The 26,154-nt window shown below is 37.2% G+C and overlaps 1 protein-coding gene across 4 annotated transcripts; it reads left to right on the top strand.

Annotated features, from left to right (window-relative positions):
- The first annotated feature begins 1,540 nt into the window (after positions 1-1,540).
- On the top strand, positions 1,541-26,073 carry grm2b (glutamate receptor, metabotropic 2b). Of its 4 annotated transcripts, none has more exons than XM_058792056.1 (7): positions 1,541-1,832; positions 1,948-2,651; positions 8,083-8,663; positions 19,274-20,111; positions 20,585-21,648; positions 24,851-25,031; positions 25,132-26,073. In XM_058792056.1, exons 3-7 carry the CDS (start codon positions 8,196-8,198, stop codon positions 25,203-25,205), a joined length of 2,625 nt encoding a protein of 874 aa, XP_058648039.1. In that variant the 5' UTR covers positions 1,541-1,832; positions 1,948-2,651; positions 8,083-8,195; the 3' UTR covers positions 25,206-26,073. The 4 variants fall into 4 exon arrangements, with proteins under 4 accessions (XP_058648039.1, XP_058648040.1, XP_058648041.1 ...); XM_058792057.1 differs by having other exon boundaries at positions 1,541-2,429; positions 2,497-2,651; XM_058792059.1 differs by lacking the exons at positions 1,541-1,832; positions 1,948-2,651 and adding an exon at positions 18,853-18,962 and having other exon boundaries at positions 8,561-8,663.
- The last annotated feature ends 81 nt before the right edge of the window (positions 26,074-26,154 follow it).

The raw sequence follows: 26,154 nt of genomic DNA, 5'->3' as shown, positions 1-26,154 counted from the left end.
CCGCTTCTTTGTAGCGCTGCAGAATACGTCTTCAGTGACAGTGAAGTAACAAAATCCTCTGCCTTTTGAGGAGAGTCGAACATCATCTGCTCACCTTTGTGCCGTATCATTACCGCCGGATAGGTGAGGAAAGGCTGGAGACCAAGTGCTGTCATCTTCTTCAAGACTGGATTAAAGCTCTTTCTCTTGGTAGTTGTGGCTGGACTAAAGTTGGGAAAAAATAGTAGCGTGACATTGTCCTGCGTATATTTCACCGGATATTTTCGGTGAGTTGCTCCAGCTGATTTCTTAAGTTTGTGACTGCGTGCATTACCGCTGAAGGGTCCCGTCATTCCAGTAACTGTAATTTTGCGCAATACTTTTACTGTGATTTTCTGATATTTTGACATTAGAGTTTTAAAATAACAAGCAAATTTTCATTTTTGGTCAGGTTATTCCTTTAAATCTAAATTTTAGATTTCTAACATCTTATTTGTTGACTGATTGATGAGTCCTTTATAATTAATAAAATATTTTGTCTTTGCACTGTGGCGTCAAAGGAAAACAATTAATAGCCTACAGGCAAAACCGTGCAATTTAAGTTAAATCTTATCTTATTATTTGAGCGTAACTGAAAACTAAATTTGTTTAAGGTATTACATGTGTTCTCTGGTAGTTGCTAACTCTGCAAAGTTTGAATAGTTATACTTGCTTAATATGCCCAAGTGAAAAAAGTGCACTTCCATAATGTACTTAAAGTGCTCTATTTTCATGCACTAATTTTGAATTTAATATGCTAAAAATTATTCTTTAGTACTTATAATCTTAAGAACATCTAAGTTTACTCAACAGTGCTATTTTGAGACACCATGAAAATGTATTTAGTTACCACTTGTAGTACCACTAGCTTATGAAAAATGGGCTCACAAGTGGTTAACTAAATATCTTTTTAAAACAGAGAAAGATAAAAGCATAAGATTATCTTAAGAAGTACTAAAGAATTACCTTTAGTATATTAAGTGCAAAATTAGAGCGTGAAATATTATCTCTCACTATGTGAACATGACTGAATTGAACTATTTTTGTTTGCAGCTGTATCTCTTTTGGGAAGCTCTGGTAAAGATTTGTATCTCTTTCTCTGAAGCGCGTGGTCTGGTGTTGCGTTTTGCGTAAATTTTTCTTGACATAAAAGTTACGGCACAATAAATGATTTTTTTCATCACTGTCACCACCAGGCCAAACTGCGCATTGCACCCCAAAATGTTTGGTGCAATACGATTTCATATTTAAAGGCAATCCCAAGCTTGTTGACAGGGGGCGCGACGCGGTGATAAACGCACTTTTGTGTTGTTGTTTTTTTCTGATATTTTAAAATCTTTTAACGTTTAAATAATGTTTCAGACGAATAAAGCGGGGCTACGTAGCGACATTTCTAAACCTGCTGCGTGCTCACAATGTGCTGTACTTCTAAAGAGGGTAAGCGCTAAGAAGACAGCCAATCACAATCTGCCTCAGTGCTTACTTCATTAAATATTCATAAGCTTTGTTAAGTGAGGGGGAAAGATGAAAATGTGTCGATAAACAGCATTTTACTAATTTTTATTTTATATAGGCTATTTATTTTTTGTATTACACTTCATAAGACTTAAAAACAGAGTGGATTTACGTGAAGGCGTGTTTGTCTACACGTGACAAACTGAAACGGAGTAGCCTACCTTTTTAAAGAGTTTTATTGCATTTTAAATAATGTTACTGCATATTATATGCATATCTCGGCGTTAATTCAGTCAGGTTTTACAAATGTACAGTGAAATTCCGAAACCTGTAGGCCTATACCAATCAAGCTACTTAAGGTAAAGTACGAATTTACAACACAGAACACGATAACGTTTTCCCATTATTAAAAAATGATTTTGGATAAATAATTTCAAGATTAAAAACCGTTTGTGACTCCACCTATCTTCACAGATAGCAGCCAAATATGAGAGAGAGAGAGAGAGAGAGAGAGAGGTACACGAAGGGGGCGCAGGGGTGGCTGTTTCGCCCGAACCTCACGAGTGCACGAAGCTCGAACCTTGAACACCAACAGCCATTACTTAAAATTAAAAGATCAAATCGTAACAGAGGGACCCACCATTTGTTTCTGAGTCGCTATATCTGGGCGATATTGTTCAATAACAACCTCTCAAGTTTCAGTAAAAGACATTGGAAAGTCGTGACTGAGAGAACCGAAGCGTGGATCCGTGGAGATTTAGTTAGAGTTTATTAAACCTCTCACGATGGCAGGTGTGCGGACTGAATTCTTGCGCTCTCACAAAACCCCGAGACTGAGGAGAAAGCAGCGAACTGGCCATTAAGTGGACATAGGTGGGCTGAAGAGGGTGTTTGTGGTGCACGTCGCTTTTAATGAGAAAGCATATATCATTTCGAGTGAATTCCACTGAGCACAGGTAAGATCTTCCTCCTCCTCCTCCTCCTCTTCGTCACCCCCTGCGCTTCATCAGGTCTTTGTTTCAGCACCAAGGACAGATCCAAACACATCAAACACCTGCACCTGTGGGGACATCATGAATGGAAGCTGATTTCTCACTAACTTCAGAGCAAAATCAACTTTGCATCCTTGAAACAAGTTGCACGAGGTGTTGAATTTCTGCCAAATCAATTCTTCACAGGTAAGCAAGCATGCATTTTTATTTACGCGCCTCAGTACGCATGTCCTATTTGCGCACACTTTGGTTAATTTTCAAATCATTTGCATGTCAGACTGGTTGTGTTTACCACCAATGGGGAAGTACTTATTATATTAGGAAACAATTTATTACATGCAACAAACAAGTCAGAGTGCCGGAAAATTGCCTTATCGCGCGCGTGCACGGATGCTTTGGCATTTCTTGAGCACAAACCTGTCGTGTGATAGAATACAAACAGGACAGGCTTGCGTTTGAATGTCAATGAGATGTTGCTCCTTTGTTGACTATAAATGCACTTGATATTAGAGAACAAAAGAAATGTGATCGACAATCTGACACACTCAACTCTCTGATCAACTTATGTTGCCTCCGATAGACACATTACAAAGAAAGACAGGATCAGTACATCATGAGAAATAAGGAAACACGGTGTGTATTATGCAAACAGTCACTGTTTTATCTTTTAACATATTTTGGCTTTAAGATAGCATATTTAGTCATGAAATAATCCTTATTTAATTTTTTAATGCAAATTTGCAAATTTGTTCTGTAAACCCATGTTTCAGACAGATGTGGACACATGTGGAAGTTAAAACCATCCACCAGAAACATTTTCAGGCTTGTCAGACTTGTTGATGCATTTCCTTAAGGTGCTTAGATTGCTGTAATGAAATTCATGTAAGTCAAATATTCAAACAGTTCATGAAGACAGTCAAATCATTATAACCACATTAAAAAAACAAAGTAATCGCAGTGACACAGTCTGATAAATTCTCTAATGTTTATTCTGTTGACACCAGATGAAGCAGCCAGAGAGAAATAACATTTCACGAGTCTTCATGAATAAGTATATTCATGCACATATGAAAAGCACAAGCCTTGCCTTTGAACACCTTTTAGAATCTGTGAAATGTGAACCATTTTTCTGTCGAGGAGGAAACTTCTTGCACAACTTAACACCCTTGTTCTGTTTATCCGCTGACACTTTGAATCTGAATAGTGTAAAGCATCCATAGCAACCCATAGAGCAGAGCTGATTGGACGTGCTGAGATAAACATCTCATAGTTAATTTGCTCCATGTCTGTGAATGCTTTCTTCCTTGGCAACCTTACCGAGCCATTCAACTGGTCTGGCTGTGCTCCAGAAGTTATCAATGAAACCAAAGTGGGTCCTATAAAAAGGAAATCTGTCTTTAATTGTGTGGGAATAATATTATGGAAATGTAATATTTTTACACTGATATATGTCACAGATATTAAATCACTTCATTTAAACTTATCAGCAGTCAAGCTGATGGTGAGCCCAGACTGGTAAAATCCCATCTGGTCTCTCAGTGTACACATAAATGCTGCCAACACTAGAGAATCAAGGGAACTAATTCTCCCACAAGTTCTGAATTTCAGCATTATTATGTGCTTCTCTTGGTTACTTGGGCATTTATCTATGGATTTTATGGCCAAAATAACCTTGGGTTAGAGACTGGATCTGTGTGGTGCGCTCCTCAATCAGATTACATTAAGCCCATTAATCATAATTATCACGCTGTAACCTGACGGAAAAGGTTTATTCTCCCATCAGATGTGAGCATTAATTTTATTAATTTTATTGCGTGCCATTAAGAAAAATGTATGCTCTCATAAGGATTTATATACTGATGTGATCATTAATTTTATTATGCTAAACTAAGTTGATATCATCATCAGATTTGAGCTATGAATCAGATTTCTTGGACTTGATTACAGTTATTATACTTTGGTTTCTCCATACATGCTGCTTAATTTAACGACCTAAAATAAAATCAAAGCAGCATTATTTGTTTCATGTAACCATCATGTTGTGTTCCGGTCATTTTGACCTGCAGGCGATTTCATTTTTTCCTGAAAAGTCCAGTTTTATTGCTCACACAATGCAAAAACTTCCCAAAAAAACGGTTATTTCTCCACCTTTTCAAAATCGACATACAAAAATATAAAAATCACGTATAAACTTCTTCTTGTGCTATATTATTGGATTCAATCTTTTCATGAACTTGTTTTCTTTCAATTGGCACCAGTTACATATTTCTTTATGGATCTGATTGGTCACTGATCATATGCACATCAATCTTTTGAGTAAACATTGCTCCACAAATCATGTGTTATATTTAAAAACTGAGGTGCATTAATTCAGATAAATGATGTAGCGTCAGTTCCAAAAAGAAATACATAAATGTGCTAATTGAAAGCATAAAAAGATCGAATCCCTGATTTGGTGATAATGTGAGATTTACAAGCAAGTCATTTTTAAAAGGTTGGTCATTTTTGACCATGAACAAGCAATTAGATAAAGGATTTTCAGCACAACACAAGAGTTAGGCTAAATCATTTTGATCGCTTGTCATTTTGCTCATGCTTTCCTTCTTCTGCGATTTATAGTGAACTGATTGCGGCGCTGTGCCCCCGGAGCCACCTTGGTTGAAGTGTTTTATTCAAGAGCACAGCAATGATGGCTCCTCTCAATAACTCTTCAGTTAACGGTTTTCCCCTAAGTGTCAAACATGAAACATTGACATTAAAACCTACAGCATACGTTAACATTTACATCTGAGGACATTGTGTGGCTTTAAACTTGCGTGAATGTTTATTATTCAAGTGCGACTGCTATTGTTTTACTGATGTACTAATGTCCAGACCTCAGTTCATTACCATGGACCGGTTCATTACCTTGACACTTTTCTCTTGTCCAGCGAACAGAGGGTGCCCGTTGCTTCCATCTGTTCCAGAGAAGAGGGAAAACCGTGATTAGTTTTTAATGTCATTTAAATGTTTTTGTGGTTTTGGTCAACTGCTGTTGGTGAAATGTAGAAATGTGAGAACTATAATTATAACCCCTAATGTTTTGTTTGGGGACTGAGAGACACCAGCACCTTTTTAATAGCTGAAGAGCAATTCTACACAATTCTACACTGACTCTCAGGAAAAAAAGGTACAAAGTTGTCACTCGGGTGGTGCGCTATGGCACAAATACTAAAATGTATCTTTGTGCCTTATTTAACCCTAAATGGTTTGTATTACTACATTAAATGTACATATTAGTACTTTAAAAGTACAAATGTATACTGTCCCAGTGACAGTTTTGTACCTTTTGTACCTGAGAGTGTAAAACTGAGGTATCAGATTAATACCCCATGACCATGACTTTTCATAAAACAACTTTGCAATACAACCAAAATTTACCCTGTATCCAAATTTACTTTATGAAAAAAATAGAGCATAATTTCTCTTTAATTTAAAACAAACAAACCCAGAATCGGTCCCAAATCAACTAGTTACGGAGTCACAGCTTATTGTAGGCTAAAACTGCAGCCCTACCATTCAGTTTCTACGCTTGCATATTTATCGTTTCATTATATATATATATATATATAATATATAGAGAGGAGCTATATATATATATATATATATATATATATATAGACTTTGTAGTAAAAATACATTTTTAAATATTTAGATATGCCCCACATAACAAGGGTGCAAAGATTACAAACCTCTCTGAAAATGAATAGGAAAAAACTTGACTTCCTGAGATTGACAAAAAAATAAAATAATTGATTTGAGTTTGAGTTTAGGTTAAGCATCTTTTCATTGATCTTTTGTTTGAAATTTATTTGCCAAAAAAAATAAAAATAATAAAAAATAATTAAAGCAATAAATAAAGCATTTCAAGCCCTCTTTTGTACTTTAATACATGTCAGTAATCAGTATAATATGACACCTGTATCAAAAGCATATTGCTGTAGAAAATGGTAGAAGATAACATCTCATATTTTCTTGTAGAAACAACTTTTGGCAATTGTATTTTGTATTTATTTATTTTTGACACACTTGGGAAGATTTAGGATTCAAACAATGCAATGTTATCCAGTACCAGACATTACAAAATAATTAACTCTATTGACTTATTCTGATCCCTCAATTTAATCCACCTATGATTCCAGATCTTGTATTAATTAGAACACATGTGTACATCTTTATCACAGCGCATTGCCACCCCGACCCACCCACTTTTTCTTGTTTCCATGGTAACAGAAGTTAAGGAAGAGAAACCTAATAAACAAGATGTTGCCTCATTACGCCAGCAGGAAGGGTACAAGCGGGGAAACACCAGGAACATAGCCTACATGCTTTATCTTAAATTAAATCGCGTATGGCATTTTTGAAAAGCTAGTGGTGTCCAGAGGCTCAGAGGAAGTTCTCCCTCCTAGTCATCATATCTAAGGCAATAAATCAGTCAATGTTTCGTTTATAAATACTGTATTATTCATAACTGTTTTGCTATGCAATTTATAGCTACTTTATATCTTGCACTTAAAAGAAACTTGCTAGTAACTCAAAATGAATCACAATCAAATGGCGAAACTTAAAAAAATGTATAAGAAACATATGTTAGATTTTATAATTAGGTGCTGACTAAGACAAGCATCAGTATTATGACTATTGCTCATAATTTTTCAAAACCCTTAACCCTAATTTGGCATGCAACTCATCCTGCACCATATGTGCTACAGACGTAAACCATACCTCGAATAGTGCTGCTTGTTGAAGAGAGATGTTCTGCTTGTCTTCAAAGCAATCTGATTCAATTTGTTTTAACTAACGAATGATGAAACATGATATTAACCCATAGACTTACATTGAATCTGAGTCATAGAGTCCAGGACTAGTGAGCAGCTGGTCAGAACATGGGCTGTGATGGTGGGTTGTGTATTTCCAGAGAAAATATATCAATACACACACACAACAGAAAATGCACCATACGGGAAGATATAATTAATGCCAAACAAACAAAGAGAAAGTAGAAAAGGCTCTTAAAAAACATCTGAAAATGCATACTGTAAGTAAGACACACCGTAATCTTTGCAGCGGTGAAGTAGACAAGTAAAGGAGATAGTCTGGCATCTCTAAACAGAGATGAAAGCTCTATCAGTCTGGGTGAAATATAGTTGCGAAAGACTTTCCTATCAGCTGAAATTATTTATCGTTTCATCTTTTCATCCTCTTCCCTCAGGTTGTAATTTTTCATAACCTAAAAGATGATATCCATCACCTTTGACACCATGAGAAAATTATGTAGTCACTGGGAGTTATTGATGTATCTGAATTAATGAAGCTAGAAAACAGAGCCTCACCTCTGAAATGTTGAGTTCAATCAGGATGAATTACTATCTAGACATGCCCGCCTCCTCACTGCCACCACAAAACCTTATGCAAATTAAATTTCTTATGTAATATCTGACTCTGTGCATTGTATGCTTCTGTTATCCGATGTATTAATCATAAAAAAAACAATGTTTTCCATTTTCAGAGTTGTTTATTTTGCATTATGTCAATGAGAAAAGTCATTGAGTCAATGATATTCATATCTATTTTTCAGGTGCAGAAGATACCGAGATGCATCCACAGTCGATGGCGGACTTAGTAAATATCTCAACCAACTAAACCACGCAGGGTAGTTATAAGAGCTCTTCACCTCTCATAAACCCTGTCATGGCTGGTGTTACACCCATATTCCTGTTCCTGTTAATTCCTCTGGCCCAAACGAGCCCCAGGTACACCCCACCTCTGGCCGGATCCAAGCGGGAGATCATCATGGATGGAGACCTGGTGATCGGAGGCCTGTTCCCCGTGCACGAGAAGGGCGAAGGGATGGAGGATTGCGGTAAGATAAACGAAGAGCGTGGGATCCAGAGGCTGGAGGCCATGTTGCTAGCGCTGGACGAAATTAATCAGGACAACCGCATCCTGCCCGGCTTGAAGCTGGGAGCCCATATACTGGACACCTGCTCTAAAGACACGTATGCACTAGAGCAGTCGCTGGAGTTCGTGAGGGCTTCTCTCACAAAGGTGCATCAGCCAGGCTTCATCTGTCCAGACGGCTCAAATCCTGTTCCCGACGAGCTGCCTCTGGCCATCTCTGGAGTGATTGGAGGATCATACAGTGATGTTTCAATACAGGTAAGGTAGACCGTACAGCAATCTAAACACTATGCCTAAAACCATTAAGTAAAATAAACATTAACTGAAATAAAGATATAAATAAACAAACAAATCAATGAAATGCATGATTTTATGCAGTGCTATTTCAGTATCATATACTGTATATTATTTGTTAATATTTTAAATTAGATTTTATTTTTATATTTTCTGTTTTGATTTTAAATTAAGTTAAAGTGTTTTTTAAAATAAATATATTTATTCAATTTCAATTTTTAGTTTGAATTATTTTACTTAAACTAAAGACTAGCCGCAATTTTTTAACAGAGTTTTCATTTTTAGGTTAACTATTCCTTTAACTAAAAACTAAAACTTTTTAAAAGATTATGTAAAAAAAAAAAGAAAAAAACACCAGTTGAAATAATGCTGAAACAAACAAAAAAAAAGTGAATATTAGATGAAAACTTCAACTTTAAAATGATTAAATTATAAAATTATAAATATATTAAAATGACTATAAAACTAAAATAAATGTAAAAATATTTAAATAATAATATATATTTATTTATTATTTATTTTTAAATATTTAAAGTTGATAACGCTTTACAATAAGGTCTCATTTGTTAACATCAGTTAATACATTAACTAACATGAACAATAGCAACGAACAATCAATTTATTTTGTTTTATTTATTTTACTTTAAATAAATTATATTTTGCATGAAGAAAATGAAGCCTGTTTTGTATTGTATTTTCATTACAATTAAGCACATTCAAATCGCCATAATGCAAAAACAATGATATATATATATATATATATATATATATATATTATTTAAACTGTAAGGTACTTGGCTCATGAATATTAATTAGGTGAAACAACCCCTCAGTAGTTAAATGGCAGGTAAGTAAGCACAAGCAATGGTAGATTACTGCTTTTGCATATGTTCAATACACTACCAAAGCAAACAAAGACTTCTGATTGGCCTTAAAATCGTTGTTTTATGCAACTGGCTGCGATTTTGTTTATGCACAGTGGCACAGCTCTTACAATATAACCTGAGGTCATTCATTGACCTCTAAAAAAGTGGTTGCTACGCCCCTGCAAAATATGTTGTTTAGTTTATTGTCTGAGTACGCTCAGTTTCCCAACTTCTCAAATGTTTATTTGCATTCTCACACATGAAATACAACCAGAAAGAGTTATCATAGCAGTAAGCATAACATGAAAAGGAAGTACTTCTGACCACGTCTCTTTTAGTTACATTACACTCAACTCCTCCCTATCAAACCAAAGCAACATATACATCCGCCCATAGCTCTGTCAGCACAATAGCTTCCTCTGTGCACACTGACCTCCTCCTGAGTGAAGCGCCCAGAGACTGTGAATCTACAGCTTGTTAATTACGGCTCTCTGCCTTTAGGCAGTGATTAGCATGAGATGACTGAGTGCTAATTGCCCTACACTCATGCTTTATACGGTAGGAATCGTGGCTTAATTGTTACATCAGTTGTGCTGGAATTTACATTGCTAACTGTGGTACACATATCTAAGCCCAGCTTCACACTAGTAAGAGGGATGCAAAATGTTGGGGGTCATAATGTGAAATTACATTTTCCTTGATAATAGAGTTCTAGATAAAAGAGTTCAATAATATGAGAACATACTAAGTTTTCAGAACTTAAAAATAATATTCCCTGTCAGTGTTGTCATTCTTAAAGAGACAGTTCACTCAAAAATGAAAATTCTGTCATCATTTAATGTCCTTCATGTTGTTATAAACCTGTTTGAAAAGATTTTGAAGAATGTTGGTAACCAAATCTTGATGGTAGCCATTGACTTCTGTAGTGTGGAAAAATGACTACGAAAGACCGTCAGCTGCTATCAGCATTGATTAAAAAAAATCTTCTTTTGTGTTTAGAAGAAGAAAGTCATAAATCACAAGTAAATGATTACAGAATTTTCATTTTTAGGTTAAATATCCCTTTAACTAAAAAACAAATGCTTTTTCAAGATGATTAAAAACTAAATTAACAATTGAAACAATGCTGAAATAAGAAAAAATAAATAAATAAATGTGAATATTAGCTGAAAACGTCAACTTGATTAAATTATAAAATTATTAAATGTATTAAAATGACTAAAACTAAAATAAAAAATATTCAAACACTTTACAATAAGGCCTCACTTGTTTACATTAGTTGATGCATTAATTAACATACAGTAAACATACAATAAACAATATTTTTTTACAGCATTTATTAATCTTTGTTAATGTTAGTTAATAGAAATATTCATGTTCATGTTAGTTCACAGTACATTAATGCTAACAGATAAAATTTTACAATTAAATAATGTATTATTACATTTTTAACTCAATGTTAAAAGTAACACTAAGATTAATAAGTGCTATTAAATATTGTTCATGTTAATGTAAACCTTATTGTAGTATTACCTTAAATTTTAAATGTAAAACAAAAACCTAATAAAATTGATGAAAGCGCATAAAGCTACTAAAACTTAAAGTAAAATTAAAATTAAAACTGAAAAAAGCTAATTCAAAATATGTCAACAATACCAAAATAACACTATTTCCAGTTCAAAAACAGCATTTATTAAAACTGTAAGCTGCAAAAATGTCAGTCTAGTTAACCCCTGCTTGTAGATGCTGTAACTACATTGATATGGGGTCAATATTTTTCTCAGTGTAAAATATTCTGTGCATTCTTGCAATGCCATCAGCAATTCAGCGTTGCCATGATGTCATTTCCTGTGACCCCTAAAGTGGTTAAACACATGGCAATATTGACAAGTGATTGGACAAACTAGGACAAAACAACCTTTTGTCGTCAACATAAGCACAACAAATACAGCAAGAAATTGATGCAATTATGCACAAAATATATTGTGCATAGAAATACGAGTTTTTCACTTGTGTAGGAAGGATGTCACAGCCAGTGACAGCAATTGAAGGTCTCAGAGCAGCCCTTCCAAGAGTGCTGGCCAACAGGGCCCTGACAAGGCCTGCCAAAGCCCATGCCACCTGTCCAGCACTGGGGTGAAAGAGCTTCGAGGGGTCTTCAGGCTGCCTGGAGCTCGTTCAGCCCAGTGGCAAATGAGAGGCGCTCTTGGCAGGGAACCCAAACAAGCATGACACGACTTAACATGAATATAAAGGAGATAACACACGCGGTAGCACATGTCCTCACTGGCTTTCTCACACCTGTTTTTCACCCATTGCCATCTGGATTGTGAGACGAAATCAGGGCTCACATATTACCATTCATCGGTTGATGGTACAAAGCTTAATGTGTGTGTGGGTAATGGTGGCGGGAGGCAGAGCTATATCGAGTGCTGGAGTGGGTGGTGGTGATGAGATTGGCAGACTATCCTGCTTATTTTGTGAGTGACAGGTCCCTAGAGAGGGAATAAACAAAATCGTCATGGCTTCACAACACACATCATTCGCGATAGCTTAATTATCTCGTGGTTAAAGTCGTATTCTTAATGCACATCATTACGAGCAAACTGGAAAATGTGGCCTGTATTTTGTTTCGTTATTTAGATATTAAATGAGATTAGATATTAATAAATGTATTACTAATTAATAAATTAGATATTAGCTCATCCAAAAATTACATTCTTTCATTATTTAACCATTTTCATGTCTGATTCACTTTCAATCTGAATTTCTTTACGGACGAATAAAAAGAAATTTTTTTTTTTTAGAAAATGTCAGATGTCAAGCTCCAAAATGACAAAAAAGCATTATACAGCTCATGCACCATATTCATAAGTCATATGTGACCCTGGACCACAAAACCAGTCATAATTTCGAAATTGAGATTCATACATCATATGAAAGCTGAATAAATTGGCTTTCCATTGATGTATGGTTTGTTAGGATCGGACAATATTTGGCTGAGATACAACTATTTGAAAATCTGGAATCTGAGGGTGCAAAAAAATCTAAATACTGAGAAAATCGCCTTTAAGGTTGTCCAAATTAAATCTTTAGCAATGCATATTACTAATCAAATATGAAGTTTTTATACATTTACGATAAGGAATTTACAAAATATCTTCATGGAACATGATCTTTACTTAATATCCTAATGATTTCTGGCATAAAAGAAAAATTTATAATTTTGACCCATACAATGTATTTTTGGCTATTGCAACAAATATACCCCAGTGACTTAAGACTGGTTTTGTGGTCCAGGGTCACATATGTCATTAAAAATGTCTGCAAACTTCAGGTAAAAATCAGGTATCACGAGTTCACTAAAATCTACACTAGTAGCAAAGCATTAAAATTTCAAAACATTTATGACATACGAAGCCACATGTTCTAAAATCACGTAACGCTGGCAGATTGATTTGTACTCTGAACCAAAAGAAAAGATTCACAGCACCCATCACTTATGATTAGTGTGAGGTAGAGACTTTAGATTATTTACTGAAAATGTCCCAAACACTTCATGAGAGATGGGGCCATATCTGAATTGTGGCCTTTTTTGGAATTTCTTTAAGTTAAACAGCTGATCCAGTTCACAAAACTAGTCTAAATGATTCATTCATAACAATACCGATCAGGTTCTCGAGTTCAACTCACTGGATTGGCAGATCATCAGGGAGTAATGCCTTAAATTCTGATCACACAGCGCTATCAAATGACTTCAGGAATGACTTGTTAAATACCACATCAGTTAAATGAGCCACTTATGAGTCTTTTTTTGAAGCTTGAAAGATCCAGGCTCCATTGTTGTAAATACATGGTCATTAGAAAGTAAAGTTCAGAACGACATGGGTGCATAAATGATTTTTCACGAGCAAACTTATTCTGAACTGAATGTTTTCATGTCAGATCGCACTAATTAAAAAGGCAAAAAACAGTTTGTTGAGATTTTTGTGCATGTGAGACATTTGGAGGGTTTGGCACATATTGAGTTATGCATTTGATAATGCCAACCAATCAATAGCCACCATGCTCCTTTCATCTCCGGCACATTTTCTCTCCCCCACAAGGTGACGGAATATATTATCATATTTCTCCAGCACAAAAAGGGTGTGTGTGAGCACAGAATTATAAATAATAATGACGTGCATAAAAATATGTGACAAAATGGTATCCTTTGTGGAATTAGCTGTGTGGAGCAAGTATTGTTAGATGATTCTATGCTTGCGAGTCTCTGTTTGTTAGTGTTTCTATGTGAAAAACACATTGTGCTGTCTTCAGAGTAGGTGTGTGCGTGTCTCAAGGTCACTCATATGGAGATCTCCGCTGTGGTCTAAGACACTGAAAATGTTAATAGGTTGTAACTGCATGTGGTGTTCTTGGGATACCAAAACAACAGACAAATACCGCTTATAATTAATGCCATATAAATGCCAAATCATTTGCATTCCCACATAATTAATGACAATTAGAATTATATTATAATTAGCACTCACTGAAACAAACCAGTTTCAGACCACAATGCATACTGTGTTTATTTGTTTGTCATATTTAGTCATTTGCAATTCTCTAGCTCTTACCGTTGAGTTAAGACGCCGCTCGGCTGTGTAGCTCTTGGTAAAGAAGTGTCCTGGGAAAAAGCAGATGGTGTTGTTGTGTTTGTAGGAGACTGGGAAAGCTTGAAAAGGGCTTTTGCAGTCACGGAGCATCACTTGACCCTGTTTAGCCTTTCATTTGGGTGTGCAGCTCACATTCAGGACAGGGTCAGGCACTTATTCATTCTTTTGCCAGCCGCTAGAACAGCCGCAGCTTTGTTTTTGACCAGTCTTTCGCTACCATTTTGAATAAACTGGGAATTGCTAAAAGAGGGGATTATGCTCCGTTTAATATGTTAAACTAAGAATTACATGTCAGGAACAACTAAATCACACACTCTATTTTCTGACAATGTCAGTGTTATTTGCATCTGGAAAACTTACAACCACAATGCTATGTGTTCTTTTTTTAAAACTTTTATTACTAGATTGTTGCTAAGGTGTTGCTAGGTCAGTGTTTCTCAGCCTTGTTAAATCCGAGGCCCCTATTGTCCAAGACAATTTTCAGGAAATTCGTTTTTATTTACAGATATATGAGCAATATCACATGAGTAAGTTAGTAGTGCGATATGGCTGTAAATCGGCACAGCTGTGATTCGGCTGTAGGCCCAAGGCTTCGTTTAAAGCTTATTGTATTACTGTATTAAAAGCTTGCTGTATTGCGGAGAGAGAAATGGACTGAGTGAGTGTGATTACTTGCATCTGATACCGCATTCATTCTATAGCTCAATCTCATATTCACAATAAAACATTAGATATTGACCACTGAGGAAAGCAATATCTTTGTTGTACTATCCTTTCATCTGTTAAGCTTTCATTTGTTGGCTGCATCTTACAAGTTGTTGTTGGAAGTAAAAATAACTTCCTTGTTTACAACCATTTTGGTTTATTTCAATATAAATGTCTTTACTTCTGACGCACTCATAAAAACAGTCTCGTCGCCATCTAATAACAGAATAATGTAATTAATCACCATCACGAACACACATTGTTTCTCAATACTACTATTATTTATTGAATAATAATATTTAATAAACAACAACAGCTATAATAAAAGTTGCTAGGCAATTCAGTCAAAAGTACAAAGGCAGCGCTCTGATATATAGCATTAAAGTTATATACATAAAATATAACGTAATAAGAGATTTTCCCCTTAGCTAAATCAAATAATAGATTAACAAGACCAAAGACTGCCCATTATTTTTACCCCAAACAAATTATATCTCATGTTTAACCATTATTGAGACATCAGAGCCAGAGGTAAAGCTACTCTCAGTGGGTTCATGAGCACTGAATGACGCTTTAAAAAGACGCTTTCTTTATTAACATACCGCATATTTGAAGTCTAAACAAGTATTCTCACCTTAAAATTCTTTAAAACTACATTCCATGACAGAAAAACAGTATTATTTATAAAATTATAGTGGATTTGGCCATTAGTGGAATTAGTGCTCTGCATTTATCCCATCCTAAGTGCACACACACAGCAGTTAACATACACACATCATGAACACACACCCGGAGCATTGGGCAGCCGTTTATGCTGCGGCGCCCGGGGAGCAGTTGGGGGTTCGGTGCCTTGCTCAAGGGCACCTCAGTCGTGGTATTGAGGGTGGACAGAGTGCTGTACATTCACTCCCCCCACCTACAATCCCCGCCGATACTGAGACTCGAACCCGCGACCTTTGGGTTATGAGTCCGACTCTCTAACCATTAGGCCACGACAGTGAGAAGCCTGATTTGTATAGGGGGAAAATGTATTTTTGAGGCAACAAATTAAAATAGATAATTTGATGTCAGTTTACATTAATTAATTTACATAAATTTTTAGATGTTTCAGCTTCTTTTAAAGTTTTCTCCTTCTTATTTTATTAAACACGTTTAGGTCATCTTACAGCCCCCTAGTAGGTCCCAGCACCCTGATTGAGAGCCACTGTGCTATGGGGAAAAAAATGCTGTAGGGTTTACTCTGTAACAGTTTTCACTCAGAAATTGCTATTTTTCACATACAATTACAAATAAGAAACAGCAAGTAACACAAACAAATTAAATATGAAATTTTGAAGTAGAAAGACTGAAATTGTGTGTTCTTTTAAATCATACTCCAATAATCTTTTTTAAAGTGTACATGTTTGCTGGCTGGTTGCTAAGGCATTGTTAGATGGTTGCTAGGGTGTTCTGGGTCACGTTACAATGTTGCTTACTGGCTCGATATTCTGGTTTGTAGATATGACTTGGAATCCCTCCTTTTAGCTTTAGTCTGACTAAAACTGAACTTTCATAATGCACTTTCAGTAGCAATGACAATGTTACGTACTGCTGCTTTTTGGGATCTCTCTGGAGCCTTAACATTATGCCAATGATTTGCAGCAAAACCTACCCAGCAGAAATGCAGCAAGGTCTATAGCTCCATGTCTGGGTAGGGCAGCAGCATTTGCATTAGACTCAACTCAGGTGGTCCCTGTCAAATGCTTCAGCGGTGTTCTGGCAGTTTCTACTTCCTGGAAAAAAAAAAGAATGTGTTGATAGGCAACTGGAATATCAACATCTGCTCAAACTTCTGAAGCAGAGAAGCAGTGGCCAATGACGCCTAAGAGGTGTTGATGGCAGCATCAGATTTTCCAGACAGCTCACACATATTAACAACACTGCGCATTTAAAATCCTGACTTTTTTATTTTTATTTTTTTACTTTTCTAATGAGTGGGTGATGTGCCAACTCCTTAGAAATTTAAATGCCAGGGGAAAGGTTGGGCAATTCAATGGCAGTATAGTTTGAGTAACAATGAATGATTACTTCATTTCCAGTTTTCACTGATTTTTTCACTTTTGTTTATGATTTAGCCCGAACAATGTCAGATATAGCAGAGGTGAGAAGTCAAACTAGCGATCTTCCTCTGTGGAGAATTGCACTTGTCTAAATGAATCAGATTTTCTCAATTCCACCTCTTAGCAGACTGTCTGCTCTCCCTCAGGCTTGAATGAGTTCTTTAAGTGTGCTTTTTGTCAGAAACTGACATGGGAGTACACCACCCATCAGCTCTAATGTCTGTCAGTTGAGAGCTAAACTCAACAACCCAATTATTTTGTGGACTGATATTTAATCCTGCTTTCCACTTTATTAGCACAAAACAGTCATGTCAGTCAAATCTTGCTCCTCAGATTTTTGTTCTCAGAACAAGAGAACAATTTTATGGATCTGTAATTGCTGAAGGTCAATGGTCTCATTTGGGTCTATGTTTATTTCTCCTTAGGGGTTTTAGAGGAAACATCTTAGTTACTTAAAACAATATAAGAACTCAAAGTCTCACAAGCTATTAAAGATCAACCTATGAGCAATAAAAGCTTCCTCTATATAATAATGGAAAAATAAGAGTATAAAGAATCTTTCAACCACATACACATTTTCTTGTGTGTGGTTCTTAAAGGCAGCTATAAATACCTTGATACATCTAAGGAACTGACATTTAAAAGCTAAAATCCAAATTGTTGAATGAATGTGAATGAAATGTAAATAGCTGATAATAACTATGCCGAAAGCTTCTTCAAACATCTGAAACACCTACATGTGTTGATGTGAATTCAGACATGAATTTCAGTCATTACACATAAGTCCTTGGAGTCTGTGCTATCATCATAATTTGCAGTGCGAGAAGCTTCTCAGACTAATCGTTAGAAATCAGCCATTGACTGCAAGAAATCAGTAGAAAATGCAAATCCTTGTTCATTAACAATACAGTACAAATAAAAGGATTTCATAATCTTCTTCAAACAAGATTCTCTTGCATTCTCAAGTAAAAACAGACCATTTTTTCTTTCCTGTGACAAAAGTTGAAGTAAAATGACAAATAGCATCCATTTCAGATTTAGAAGGTGTGTCATGGCCTGAGGAAAACTTGCACCATGCCTAACATTATCATTTTGTCCGCTAGCACAGTTATCTTACGTGATCAGAATTAGGTCTGTCTAAGTCCCATGAAACTATGGCCTGAAACGATAGGCTCAGATGAGGGAGATAGGAAAACAGGGCAGAGGTAAAAAAAAAAAAAAAAAAGTATTTTTTGCCCTCTCACACTGAAAAGAATGTTATGGGACATCTTGCATTTATCAAAGGGCATCTATGGGTCATTCACTCATTGGGGAAATTGGGTTTGTAATTTAGCTTATGAACTATGTGGCTGAATGACTTATTTCTGTGACAAAAAGGAGCAAATTCAGCAAACAGTTGCACCACTTCTGCTTTTTATTTTAGTTTAAAAACCTGCAACCTGCAGTCCCTCAAGCTAAATGAAATAGTATTGATTTGACTTTTAACATTTATTCTATGTAAATTAGGCTCATTATAGATTACCCTACATCCAGAAACCCAGTGCTATTTGTCTGGGGCAATTACCTTTGATAGTTCACCCAAGAAGTCTTTAATTACTCACCCTCATGTCGTTCCAAACCTGTAAGACCTTCGTTCATCTTCAAAACACAAATTAAGATATTTTTGATGAAATCCGAGAGTTGAATTGTTGAGTAAAGTCGTTATTTTTGTTTTCTTTGTGCACAAAAAGTATTCTCGTAGCTTCATAACATTATGGTTGAACCGCTGATGTCACATGGACTATTTTAATGATGTCCTTTCTACGTTTCTGTGCCTTGATCGTGGTAGTTCCCTTGCTGTCTATGGAGGGTCAGAAAGCTCTCGGATTTCATCAAAAATATCTCAATTTGTGTTCCCGACGATGAACGAAGTTCTTACGGGTTTGGAACGACATGAGGGTGAGTAATTAATGACTGAATTTTCATTCTTGGGTGAACTATCCCTTTAATATTGTCCTACTGACAAACACGGAGAGCTGGCAATGAAGAGAAATTAAAAAAAAAAAAAAAACATTACAACTTTCCACAATTTACATTGTTCATAGATGCTTAAAAAAATAGATATATGCATAATTCATTTAATGAAACAACTGTCAAAGCTAAATTTGTTAAAATCTCAGGTCTATGCAAAGTGTGGTAAAATGGTTGGTTAAAATTGCATTATACAAAAGTATTACTGCTTAATGATCAATTTATTTTATACTTTGCAGGTGGCAAACCTTCTTAGACTCTTCCAGATTCCACAGATAAGCTATGCTTCCACGAGTGCCAAGCTCAGTGACAAATCCCGTTACGATTATTTTGCCCGAACTGTTCCACCAGACTTTTATCAAGCTAAAGCCATTGCTGAGATCATACGGTACTTCAACTGGACCTATGTTTCCACTGTAGCCTCAGAGGGAGACTACGGTGAGACAGGTATTGATGCATTTCAACAAGAAGCCAGAGTACGCCAAATCTGCATCGCAACTTCAGTAAAAGTCAGCCGTTCAGTAAACAGAGGAAATTACGAAAATGTTATTCGCTCACTCCAGCAAAAAGCCAATGCCAAAGTGGTGATCCTCTTCACCCGAAGTGAAGACGCAAGGGAACTGCTCGCTGCCGCAGCTAGGATGAATGCTACCTTCATTTGGGTGGCCAGTGATGGCTGGGGAGCACAGGAAAGCGTAGTCCATGGCAGCGAGAAGGCTGCTAACGGTGCTTTCACCATTGAGCTTGCCTCATACTCCATCAGGGAGTTTGAGGACTATTTTACCAAGCTAACACCAGAGCTGAACACACGGAACCCATGGTTTAGGGAATTCTGGGAGCACAGGTTCAGCTGCCGTCTACACGAACATGGCTGTGCCAGTAATAGCCTGAGGGATGGGTCATTTACACCAGAATCAAAGATCATGTTTGTGGTGAATGCAGTCTATGCAATGGCCTATGCCCTACACAACATGCGGCAAGCTGTGTGCCCCAATACCACAAAGGTTTGCGACGCCATGAAGCCAGGCAATGGGAAGAGATTCTACCGGGAGTTTATTCTCAAGACTAAATTTGATGGTGAGTAGAACTGACGACCAATTGAGATAATTTCTTGCAATAGGACATACCTTCCCAACCCAAGAAGCTATTGAATTATCCACCTAAAATTAGATCGAACAAATTATAGTCTCAATGCACTGAAACTTCATTTGCCACTCATGTTGTTGTCTCCCACTGAAAGTATCAGATATTATTACATTTACAGGCATGAAACATTCTTTATCAAATTATCAGAGCTCCAATTGGTTTCTAACAGAATGCAATCTCAGAGGATAAACAGTTTTTCAGACCTTGGACAATATAATGATTTACTGAATATTATAACAGATTACATCTTTTAGTTGAGAAATAAATTTGAGAGATTAGCTAACATTACATCAATCACATTAGCTTCTGACTTGAGATAAACTACACAATCACTTTAGAACAATTAATGTCGCACACACTCTATAGCTTTCAGCTGCAACATAATGTCTTTAAATGTTTTTCAGCCCCTTTCAGGCCTGCTGACACTGAGAATGTGATCCGGTTCACCTCATTAGGCGACAGCCTGGGTCGCTACAACATCTTTCACTACCGCCAAGAGGAAAACAAGTTTGTCTACCGGAAGGTAGGCTACTGGGCACAAAGCTTAGTGCTCAATACCAGTCTGGTGCCTTGGTCTGGTGCAGTAGTTCCCACATCCCAGTGCAGTGATCCATGCCAACCCAATGAAGCTAAAAGCATGCAGCCTGGGGACGTGTGTTGTTGGATTTGCATCCCATGCCAACCCCACCAATATCTCCTAGATGAGTTTACCTGTATGGACTGTGGATTTGGAGAATGGCCCCTTGCTAACCTGACGGGGTGCTATGAGCTTCCAGAGGAGTATATCCACTGGTCAGATGCATGGGCAGTAGGACCTGTCACTATCGCCTGTCTGGGGATGCTGTGCACGCTTGCCGTGGCTGGGCTTTTCTTGCGAAACAATGACACTCCAGTGGTAAAAGCTAGTGGTCGAGAACTTTCGTACATCCTGCTGTTGGGTGTTCTCCTGTGCTATGCCATGACCTTCATTTACATTGCCAAACCTTCAGCGTTTGTGTGCACACTGCGACGTCTTGGCCTTGGCACCTCCTTTGCTGTTTGCTACTCAGCTTTGCTGACAAAGACCAACAGGATTGCTCGGATCTTTGGAGGGGCAAGGGACAGTGCCCAACGACCACGCTTTATCAGCCCTGCCTCTCAAGTAGCAATTTGTGCCATACTGATCTCTGCCCAACTGTTGGTTGCTCTTATCTGGCTGCTGGTTGAGGCACCGGGGGTGAGGAAAGAGGTGGGTCCAGATCGGAGAGATGTGGTGACTCTGAAATGCAACAGCCTGGACTCGAGCATGCTGGTGTCCCTCACCTACAACTGCATCCTCATCATCCTCTGCACCTTCTATGCCTTCAAGACCAGGAAGTGTCCAGAGAATTTCAACGAGGCCAAGTTCATTGGCTTCACCATGTACACCACCTGCATCATCTGGCTGGCCTTTCAGCCCATCTTCTACGTCACTGCCAGCGACTACAGGGTAAGTAGAAGACATTGGTAGAAACAAGTTTGAAGGTAAATACTAGTCTATTGTAGTGATATCCATTTCAGTGGTTTCCAACCCCACTCCTGGACCCAATATTTGCAGTTTCCTCTAAAGAACTGATACGTAAAATCAGGCTTGTTGGTTAAGCTAGGGATGTCCAATCCTGCTCCAGGAAGGCTTCTGGAGGTCCACGGTCTTGCAGAATTACATTTACATTTATGCATTTGGCAGACGCTTTTATCCAAAGCGACTTACATTGCATTCAAGTTACAGTTTTTACATTTTATCAGCTCTTGCTTTCCCTGGGAATCGAACCCATGATCTTGGCGTTGCTAGCACCATGCTCTACTATTTGAGCTACAGGAAATTTAGTTCCAACCTTGATCAAACCTGAAAACCTTAATTAGCTTGTTCAGTTGTGTTTGATTAGAGATGGAAGAAAACTCTGCAGGACAGTGGACCTCAAAGAGCAGATGTAATCAGTCTCTACATTAGATAGACTGTGCAGTGTTGGGGGTATTCCAGGACAAGGAATGGGAAACACTGAACTATTTTACATAGACAAGCTTCTAAAAGGCATATAAGGTCAATGTTTGTCAAATATTCTTCCTGTTTGTATGCGGTTACAAAATGGACCAGACTTTATGCCAGTAGATAAATGTCTGGCTACATGAGGCTGTCTTTACTGTGATTACTTGTGCTAGAGAGATACAAACCTCCGCACACTGATCTAAATGTATATCTGCAGTTTTCTTGTGAATTGTGACAAAAAGCAAAAAGTCGTAATAAGTATAGGTTTATCAGACTATGCAGTAAATACACAACTACCAAAGGGCAAAAAACCTTGATCGTGTTTAAGGAGATAACAATAATGCTAATTGCAAAGAGCAGCAAATTAGGGGTTGATTTTGCTTACTCAGAAAACAGAAACAGTCGACAGACATTTTAAAACATATTTTTTTAAGATTCTGTCTTCTCATTTAACTCAAGAGTCAGTTCAGTCTTGAAGTTTTTGCAAGTCATGACACCAAACATGAGATTACTTTTAGAGCTGGCCTCTGGCTCTTTTAACCAGACAAACTCACTGTGCCAGCTCAAACACAGCACAGTGATGTGAATGTCTAGTCGATATTGAAACACTATCTGAGGGATGAGGGCTGCCTGTCGCATGTTATCAGGAGACTCTCATTGCTGTGGGGCGAGAGATGTCAGAGCTCAGTTAGTGAAACAGTAAACACGGTCATCAAGAATGCCCCCTGGCTGAGAGCGGCAATCCCTGCACTCCAACAGCAAACAATTTTACAACACAATCACACCATGCACAGAGAGTTATATCCAAATCAGTTTGGTGCCATCAACATCAGTGCTGCTGGAGCGAGGAGAGATGGGTCCTAGAGGTTAAGTGTCAGGAAACGATTTAAAAGATTTATTTCACCACCTTTGAAATGTAACGGGTGACTTTTTGGCTTGGGATGTTCTTTGTCTGAATAAACTAGAAGCCCTGCTCCTGAAGACCCACTGTCCTGCAAAATTTCCAACCTGCTTCAACACACCTGCCTGTGATTTTCAACTGATCCTGAAGACTTTGATTAGGCAGTTCAGGTGTGTTTTAATAGGGTTAGAGTTGTGCAGGACTTTGTAGGACAGTGGGTCTCCAACAGCAGGGTTGAAGGTGTCTGGAGCAGTGGTTCTCAATCCTGTTCCTGGGGAGCCCCGCTCTGCACATTTTATCTCCCTTATCTGGCACACTCAGATAAGGGAGTATATAGAGCTCTCTTTTAATGATCTGATGATCTGAATCTGGTGTATTAAATAAGGGAGACATGCAAAATGTGCAGAATGGGGGTCTCAGGTCCAGGATTGAGAACAACTGCTCTGGAGTAAACAAAGGAAAAACAACTGACCCTTTGCAGGGAGCTCGACTGACAGGCAATCTGACCAATCAAAATGCCAAATCTGCCATTTTTGTCTGACAAACTAATCAGACAAGAGAGTAGATGAACTTTGATGGATTTAAACTTGAAAAGTGGTGTGTATTGAGATCTTTCTACAATTGAAATAAAATTCTGATGTTAATTTTGTGCTTAAAGTAAATATAAAAAGATGATCGGTTCACATGCCACTTGAACTGAGGTGCTACAGTGATCTGTCACGACACATTAAAGAGCCACAAAACGGTATTTATTGTTTGAAAGCTAAGACTTTGTTTCATACCAAAAGTAACCTGCTTCATCTCATCTGTCGGCATGTTGTTAGTTTTCCTCCCTGCATGCATTTTAAATGTATTCTTCACCGCGTGAGAGCGGCATGGCTTGTCGGACATAGCGACAGTAACGAAGGGGCGGTTTTTTGCGAAGGGTCAATTGCAGAGTCTAATTTGAAGGCTGTGCCCTCCGAAGGTCACATTTGTTGGCTGCATACATCACTGAGGCTGTCAAGTAGCCATTACATTTCAAAGTGAGAAAGAAATTACAATAATTTACACCTCACATGGAATAATAGTCAATTTAATGATGGTTATTTTTCTGAAATGAGACATATACTGACAAATGTGACCTCCTGAGGGTGCAGCCTTCAAAATGAGACAGCTTATGGAAGCCTGTTTTTGCCTTATAAAGGATATTCTGACTTTACTGCTTATAATTGCAACTTTGGATTTTCCAGTTGCGACTTTATATCTCGTAACTGCTCTTATAATAGTAACTTTATATCTCATTATTGGAATTTAAATCTCACAAAGATGACTTTATAACACTGATACAGATATATCATATATACAACCATACACTAAGACAACAAAAAGTATTATATTAAATGTTATTTGGACATAATACTATGGTAATATCACATTTTTGGATATGTCTCTTGGTATTTCCATGGCATTCTGTGAAGTACCAATGTAAATGCAACTGAACGTGAATTTAGTAATCACTTGGTACCATGGTATATGGAAGATGCAGAGTAAACAGTGGTAAAAATGAATACAGAATGCAATTCAATCAAAAACAGGTCATATTTAACCTCAATTCTTCTAAAATAGGCTTCATTTTCTTTATGCAAAAATGTTAATTTGGTGAAATCTGACCAAGACTGGTTTTCTTGAGATTGACATTAAAGGTTTGAGCAGATTTGCCCAAGTATTCAGTAAAAGACACGCTTATTTGAACATGTTTAAAACCTCTTCACCCCGCTACAGGTGCAGACCACTACCATGTGCATCTCTGTCAGTCTGAGCGGCTCTGTGGTTCTCGGCTGCCTCTTTGCTCCCAAAGTCCACATTATCCTTTTCCAGCCTCAGAAGAATGTGACTACTCTGAGGGCCAAAGACAACCGATTCTCCACAGCAGTTACCGCACCGAGCTCCACCTACTCACAAGGTAGCCACATTCACTCCTAAAACTTGAACCAAGGTTTACCGGTCATTTCCTTTATTTGCCTTTTTCTGATCAACAATTTAAAACCAAACAATTTCCACAGCTTCGGCCTCTACTATAGTGCCAACCGTGTGTAACGGGCGAGAGGTGGTGGACTCTACGACTTCATCGTTGTGAAGATGAATTTAATCTCATCATCAAAATCAGGAGTTGAATGCAATTTCTTACTTTTCCTCACTCTAATCGAGTACTTGCAGTCAATCGCAGTTCATCTCCTGATCTGAAATATATATATAAAAAAAAAACAAGGTGTCCCAAATGATCCTGCAGTCACCTCTATCTCAACCAAGCATGTTTTTGTCTTTCAATTACACATTAAAGCTATTCTTTATGATCAAGAGCTTGGGAAGAACAAGGACCATTGTAAATGATTATAAATCCATGTGCTAGTCTAGTAGATTTAAAGCCACTTGACACAAAAATGGAAGCTGTTCTGAGGAAACATGATGTTGAAACTAGACTTGGCATTATGTGTCCCTGATTTATGTACACTACAAAAGATATTGACTAGTCTTAAGTAATGTTAACAGTAGACTTTGAGTTCTCAGTCTTTATAACTGCATTTTGTTGGAATTCAACGAGTTGTTGTTGGGGAAAGGCATGATATTTGAATGTTTAAGTCTCGTGATTTACTGCAAACACAAGGACCTTCGGCATCAATGAGACTTGCACAAAATATATTAAAATCTTTTATGTACCCAAGGGTATGTCATTTTAGATGCTGTATTCTCAGTAAGTGGGAGGCTGTAAACAATTTCTAATTTTAGTTTGGTGATAAAATAGTCCAATTTCATTTGGAGATGAGTTTGTCGTCCTTTTAGTGCTGTGGTAAAAAGTCTCATGCTTGGTCCTCATGGAATAATTTAGGTGTCATTGCAAGATGGAGAAAAAAAAAAAAAACTATATTCTGTATTTCCCTTTTTGAACTTGCATTAAATTCTTAGTGGTCAGTTTTGAAAAAAAAAAAGTAGGTAACGATACAAATGTTTTAATGTGAACTTTGGTGAACCGGTCAGTGTTATACTTGTAATATATGTAAATAAATCATTTTTAAAAAATAACTGAA

The sequence above is a fragment of the Onychostoma macrolepis genome, chromosome 11 (assembly GCF_012432095.1).
Source record: "Onychostoma macrolepis isolate SWU-2019 chromosome 11, ASM1243209v1, whole genome shotgun sequence".
Lineage (NCBI taxonomy): Eukaryota > Metazoa > Chordata > Actinopteri > Cypriniformes > Cyprinidae > Onychostoma > Onychostoma macrolepis.
The sequence above is the reverse complement of the archived record's forward strand: the minus strand, read 5'-3'. Positions and strand labels throughout refer to the sequence as shown.

Bases quoted from the DNA above. Each gene is read 5' to 3' on its own strand.
- grm2b (XM_058792056.1), top strand. From the start codon at position 8,196: ATGGCTGGTGTTACACCCATATTCCTGTTCCTGTTAATTCCTCTGGCC. The intron at 8,664-19,273 runs GTAAGGTAGACC...TATACTTTGCAG, and splicing joins ACAGTGATGTTTCAATACAG to GTGGCAAACCTTCTTAGACT. The intron at 25,032-25,131 runs GTAGCCACATTC...CAATTTCCACAG, and splicing joins GAGCTCCACCTACTCACAAG to CTTCGGCCTCTACTATAGTG.